General features: G+C 36.2%; 1 protein-coding gene across 1 annotated transcript; it reads left to right on the top strand.

Annotated features, from left to right (window-relative positions):
* The first annotated feature begins 4746 nt into the window (after positions 1–4746).
* LOC145120085 (G-type lectin S-receptor-like serine/threonine-protein kinase LECRK3) lies at positions 4747–6090 on the top strand. Its single transcript, XM_079055873.1, has one exon. It carries the CDS (start codon positions 4747–4749, stop codon positions 6088–6090), a length of 1344 nt encoding a protein of 447 aa, XP_078911999.1.
* The last annotated feature ends 1035 nt before the right edge of the window (positions 6091–7125 follow it).

The raw sequence follows: 7125 nt of genomic DNA on the forward strand, positions 1-7125 counted from the left end.
GCTAACTATCATACCACATATCTCTACTACAGGTAGTATACTACATATCACAAAATGAGTCGTCCTTGGTGCCTTAGATCCATTGGTATGGTGAGGAGACTCACCTCTCGAATGCTGAACTGACAAGTTAAGATCAGATATATCCCCCGCACTGCTCTAACTCAACTGCCTATAATCATCATGTGATTAACTTGTCACAATCCCAAAATACCATAATTATCCTCAAAGTCAACCCTGGTCAAAGTCAAGGTCAACAGTCCATGTTGACCTCAACTCGTCGAGTACATCCAACAACTCGACGAGTTAACTGAATAACTAGCCGAGTTACCTATGTAACTCGCCGAGTTCCTCCCGAGTCCATTCCACTGAATCCCGAGTCAACTCGCTGAGTCACCTAAGTTACTCGTCGAGTTCATTAAATGTCCAGAAGACCAAAAGTTCATGCAGGCCAAAACTACAATCCTTCACTGCACTCATTCAGAATCTCGAAAATGTGTAAACCCTACCCGAATCGTCGAGTCAACTAAGGGACTCGATGATTTCCTTCAGTCCTTCATGTGTTCTGACGTTTTTAAGCTACCCCAAAGCTCCAGATTGCAGATCTAGCCTTCTAAGGCATGGTTTCCACGTAAAGTTGCAAACTTTACGTGCATGCAAGCTCTTAATGCCAATATCAAGCTAAGGGAAGGGTTTAAACCAAAGAGAAGGGCCAAAGCTTGATTCTTTCTGTAACTTTATGACTCTAAGGACTTAAAGTAATCCAGATCTGAAGTTGCAACTCAAGATCTTACCCAATCCCCGAAAATGCTTCACCAATATACTAGAAATGGCCCTAAAATCCAAGAAAAGGGGATCTAATGCTAGAATGATCAACGTAACAGCTTGCTACCTTCAAATGTGTGTCCAAACATTGTAGATGTTGGATCTACACTTTCCTTCCCGCTCTAAGCTTCTCAATCTTCAAACTCCTTCAACCAAGTGCACCAAAAACTCTCTCTTAGCCTCTCAACCTCAAGGAAATAGAAAAGAACGGCTAGGGTTTCTTCTCTGGGTAATGAAGTGGTAAAGGAGGCCACAAGAGGCGGATTAAGTCCATTATATAGGGTGCAAACCCTAAAAATTAGGGTTTTCCTTTACAGCGCCTACTTGTCGAGTCGGGGCCTTCCGACTCATCGAGTAGGATTTAAAATCCGTGTCCTCATAATGATCTCTACTCGACGAGTTGGAGCTCCCTAACTCGCCGAGTCCCGGTACTAAACCCTAAAAACTTATAAAGTTAAATAATACCTGGAACAGGTGTTACACAACCTCAGTTTATTTCCCTGACACCTTCGACACTAAAGTATGAGGGCCTCCCAAACACAATTTCGTTTCTTCAGCTATTTTATTGATCTCACTTTCATGAGCTTTCAGAACATTGTACAGATCACCCAAAGAGTAGTTGTCAAAAATTTGTTGAGTCTTAATCATAAGACTGATATTTCGCCACTCTTTGCAAAGTCCTATCAGGAAGGTCAAGTTGAATTCTAGAGTAAAACGATTGACTCCATATCGACTTACGACTGCATTTGAAGATTAATTTATTAAGACGATCATAATAGAGTTCAATATTCTCACGTTCCTTTTGTGTGAAATCTCCTAATTCAAGCAAACATTGCTTAACCGAGCTTTTCTCCTTCTTCTCACTCCCTTGATACTTGTCTTTCAAAGTATCCTAAATTTCTTTAGTTGTTGTGCATCCACGAACATAGTTGTAGACCACCGGTGGAAGAGCACCGCATAGTTCATGCATACATCTCTTGTCATTAGCTTTTTTTTTCAGCTTGAGCAGTTACATCTGCGGATGAACCAACATTTCCGATTTCAGCAAGCATTGATGGACGAAAGTTTCCACTCTTGATACATCACCATAGATCTTCATCTATCCCAATCAGATAATTTTCCATCCTATCAGCCCATTGTTCATAGTATTCGGGGATTAGAATCGGAATTTTGGTTGACGATCCAAGAAGATGAGAAATCCAGATATTGTGTTCATATTGAATTTCGCTATTGTTGTACGGACTAGAATAATGAAAAGTTTCAAAAATTGGAATCTGATGGACAAATCTTTATGAAAAAGATCAGAGAATACTTGATTGTGCAAACAGAACACAGAATCAAATCAAATCTAATGATTAGATCAGGTTTTTAGATCAAAAATGCGGAAAACTTTTGAACCAGAAATCGCGATTCAAAAACTTTTGATAAAGAGAGAAAAAACAGAAATCACTAGACATAATTCATCTCCGATAGCAAATGTAGTTTGAATAAATCGAGTAGAGTGAAAGAAATCAGAGTACATATCTAACCAAGAACACAGAATGTGAATAAGATCTGTTTGGCTCTATTATAACTTTAGAAAGAGTACATGAATGAGAGAGTAAAGTGCACACCGTTCTTACACTCGTTACTCTTACCCTAGTACTTATCCTTATTTATAGGAACAACTAAAGTGAACAAAAAGTAGATAAGGGCGTAAACATGAAAGCTTCAAAAACTAAGCTAGCCTTACGGAATACATATATTCGAATCTAACATACAAACTTCAAATCTTAACAAGCTACAAAAGACTTTGACACCTCAGAACTAAATTTGAACCCAACACCAATATTGTTCACTTTCTCCTTCATATTAGGTTGAATGGAATGTCGACATACATTTATATGCTTTTTATGACAGTGGAAGACATGGTCCTTAGCCAAACAAATATAAAGGTGCCCATGGGGAGTGCTCATGACCCTAATTAAACAAAAAAAAAATCCCAAAGTAAATGTTTGTTGAAGACAAGTTACAACAAAGTTGAAACAAACATTTCAAAAACCTTCACCAATATGACAACTAATCAAGTATTTCACAAAATATGAGTTTTATTTAGGGAAATGTTCTATTTGATAATAATTTTCCAAGTTAATGATATTTTTTATTTTCAATTTTTCATACATGACGAACTAGTGGAGTTATGATATTTTCGAGACTGTATGGACAATTAAATGAAATAAAAGAAAACCCATAACTATTTTTTTATACAAACTTAAAAAACACCATCAAATATGGCGGATGATTATCATGTAGACAAACCTCTTAGAGCATTAGGTATGGGTCACGTTATAACACCAAATTCATATGTCACCTCAACCATAACATCAACATAAGACCAAAGGGGAAATGGTGTTCCCCATGTTATAACATGTTAAGAGGTAGAGAGAGAAAGAAAGAAAAGGATTTGATTGGTTGATAAAGGCAACAACCAATTAAACTTCTCGTTGCATCTTATCTTCGTCACAACGAGATATGCGATAACACTCTCTTAACAAGAAGGGGGGGGGGTGTTCATCTTGTTATGACTAGGTTATGAGGTGCCACATCAGCAATAATACCACTTTTCGTTGCTCATACCATATGCTCTTATATTTGAATAACTAGTGGCTAGTGGGGATGTCCTACATGTTTTGTCGGGTTTATTAGTTCTATATTTTTGACAAAATTTTTGTAACTTTCTCTTATACAATGACCAATTCTATAATTTTGCTATTAAACCGATAGTATTACAATAATGTTTTCATAGACAATGGCCATTTATGTAATTTTGCTATTATAAATAGACCATTTCTATAATTTTTCTATTAAACAGAACCAATTCTATAACTTTATCTTACCCATAGATCATTATCGTAGTTGTATTTTATATAGGACTATTCATATAGTTTTCTATTAGACATGCATCATTTATGTATTTTTATCTTACAGATAAATCATTTCTATAATTTTGTCATACTTAAGGACCATTCCATAAATTTTAAGATATGGACCATTGTGTAATTGTGTCATACGTACTTAAGGATCATTTTATAATTTTTTTTTTATTTAGACATGGTCCATTTCTATAAATTTTCCACACAACAATTATAAAAATTACTACAAAATTTAAGGAATTTAATGTGCATGCCAATATTTCCTTTGTTAAGGAGGATTTTCCCTTTCAACCCACTTAGCCTAATGTCAGTTAGTTTTTTTTGTTTTTTTTTTAATTTTTTAATTTTATTTTTCTCAACCCACAACATACGAAAATCATATAGTTTCAACCCACTTCTAACATCACTAATTTTTATTTAATTTAATAAGAAAAAATAAAATAAGAAAAAATAAAATAAAATAAAATAAAACATAACAATTTTTTTCTGTAAATATAAACTTTTGCTAATTTAATTAAAACAAAAAAAAGTTCTAAAATAATATTAAAAATAACATTTAACTAAAAAACCACACTACAAATGAATTTAAAGTTACATTGAGTGAAGTGTCACTAGTATCTCGTAAATTTATAGAAAGTTATTAAAAAAACAAAAAAGTAAAAGAAAAAAAAAGTCACACATGCATGAAAAAAAAAAAAAAAAAAAGTGGCGGGAATAATTCTTCTTTAATTGAATTGTCATTGAATTATTTAGTTGGCTGATTGTATGTCTCCTGCCGTGTATGTGGGTTTCCATTGATTGACATGACACTAAAGAAAAATCAATAGAAATGGTCAACAATTGTCATTACAAGGAAAGGAACCATAAAGACCAATCTTTATTTTCTGCCCACAAGAGACGTGTTGCATGATTTGTAGACTCCAAAAGTCTTTCTGTTAACCATAAAGCAGCTATCTTATTATTCATTAAATACTCGTTTCATCATTGTTATCCATCATTCCACCAACTTCATATGGCTCCAGCCCAATTGCGTCTGGTCTTTCTAACTATTTTCCTACGTTTCATAGCTGCACAGAATGATGGTTCTGTATCTGTTGGTGCATCACTCACAGCCACATCCGATGTGAAACCATGGCTTTCATCTTCTGGTGAATTTGCCTTTGGGTTCAAACAAGTTCAAGGGAACGATAATTTCTTGGTATCCATATGGTACGAAAAGATACCTGATAAGACCATTGTCTGGTATCCAGAAGAAGGTCGGATGGTGCCTACAGGATCCAAAGTTGAGCTACTTCGTGCAAGTGGACTCGTACTCACTGATCCTCAGGGTACAGAGGTATGGAGATCTGGGTCTATTTCCGCTGTTGCATCAGGTTTTATGAATGATACAGGTAACTTTGTGATTTTTGGTAGCAATTCTCGCAAGTTATGGGGTAGTTTTGATTTTCCAGCAAACACCCTGTTGCCTACTCAGGTTATGAAGACAGGTGGAGGGATGAATTCAACAATCAGTGCAACAAACTTCTCTGGTGGACGATTCCAGTTACGTCTGCTTCAAGATGGGAATCTTGTTCTTAACACTCGAGATATACTTTCAGGTAATGCTTATAATGCCTACTATACCAGTGACACTTATGATGCCACCAATTCAACAAATTCCGGTGAACAAGTGATCTTCGATGCAACGGGATACATGTATATATTGAGAAGAAATGGCCAAAGATTTGATCTTACTCCAAGAGACTCATTTCCTTCTGGAGACTATTATCATAGGGCTACTCTAGATTCTGATGGTGTTGTTCGTCAATACTACTACCCCAAGAATGCCACTGGCAATACAATCTGGGAAGTAATATGGTTTCTGCCAGAAGACATATGTAATATATATGGGCGTCTAGGCAGTGGAGCTTGTGGGTATAACAATATTTGCCGATTTAATGGTAATAGCCCAATTAGCTGTGAATGCCCGCAGGGGTTCTCATTGCATGACCCAAATAATCCAAGTGGTGATTGCAAGCCTGATTTCACTCCAACATGTGATGAAGTTGACCCCATTGATTTCATCGAGCTTCATAATATTGATTGGCCAATGTCGGACTATGTGGACATGAAGCCGAGTGATGAAGACACCTGCAAAAGTTCCTGCTTGGAAGATTGTTACTGTGCTGTTGCAATATACAGGGACATCGAATGTTGGAAGAAGAGGCTTCCACTCTCTAATGGGAGGCAGGTTGCTTCAGCTAATGTTAAGGCGTTCGTGAAACACCGGATAGGTGATGGTCCTGTTCAAAACCCTCCTCTTCAAAGTCCTCCTCTTCAATATCTTTTCCGCACCAGAATATCAATCATAAATTAATCTCGTCTGTTATTTTGGAATAACAATGTAAATAAAATCTAGACAATGCTATAAAAGAACTTAAAATTTATAATCCAACACCAAATAAATAATTCAATTGTTTAAATTGCTTTAATTAGTATATATATTAAAATTTAGAAATATATTATATTAATTAAAAACATCAGGTACCAGTGTGGTGAAATTTACTGATAGTATTGACTTTCACTTTCCACACGAACTCTCGTCGTGATTGTTGAGGATGCACAATGGGGTTAGTGGTGTTTGGATGTAAAAAAAGTCATCAGCTGTTATTGACAAAAATACCCTCAAAATACAATGTTCCAGGACTTTATCACGTTAATCAAGGTTATGTGGAATATCCACTCGTTGTAAATCATTTGAAGCTAATCGTTGACATAATGTGGATATGATGATAAAGGTTGTTATTGTGCGTGTGAAGACAAGTGTCACTATGAAATTTTTGTTGGAAATACCACATCAAAACGCTGAAATTCACCTATTCAAACAAAGTAGGCTCTAAGATGAGTAAGCTGGATAGGTTTGAACTTCCTTTGACTGTTGGGGTAAATGCGTATAGCTCTTGTTTTGCCTAAAAAGCTGTCCCGCCATCACCCTATTATTCTTAAAGAAGTGGAGATGGAGTTTGGTAGTTACCTTTAAAGAGACAACAAGAAACCTGTTTTTATCATGAGAAGAATAAGTAAGAAACTTACATAGTTGTTTAAATCAATAAGCATTTTGTGCTTTCCTGTTTTTTTTTCCATGTTCCAAACAGGCATGAAGCCTCTGAATTGGCATCTTACCGAAGCAATACTTCAACTAAGCACTTTTTTTGGAAAGGAACTTCCCTAACGAAGGTTTCCGGGTCAGCTTTCGCGCACCGACTAATCACCCGCTGCAAACATGAGGCTTTGCCTCATGCCCTGAAGTCACTGCAGGCGAACCTCCATGACCACAAGGACTGAGTGGTGCCAGAATTTGAACATGGGTCAATAGGTTATCCACCATATCTTCCACATTCCTTACCAAGTC

The sequence above is a fragment of the Lactuca virosa genome, chromosome 1 (genome assembly GCF_052849685.1).
Source record: "Lactuca virosa cultivar CGN04683 chromosome 1, Lactuca_virosa_CGN04683_v6, whole genome shotgun sequence".
Taxonomy (NCBI): domain Eukaryota; kingdom Viridiplantae; phylum Streptophyta; class Magnoliopsida; order Asterales; family Asteraceae; genus Lactuca; species Lactuca virosa.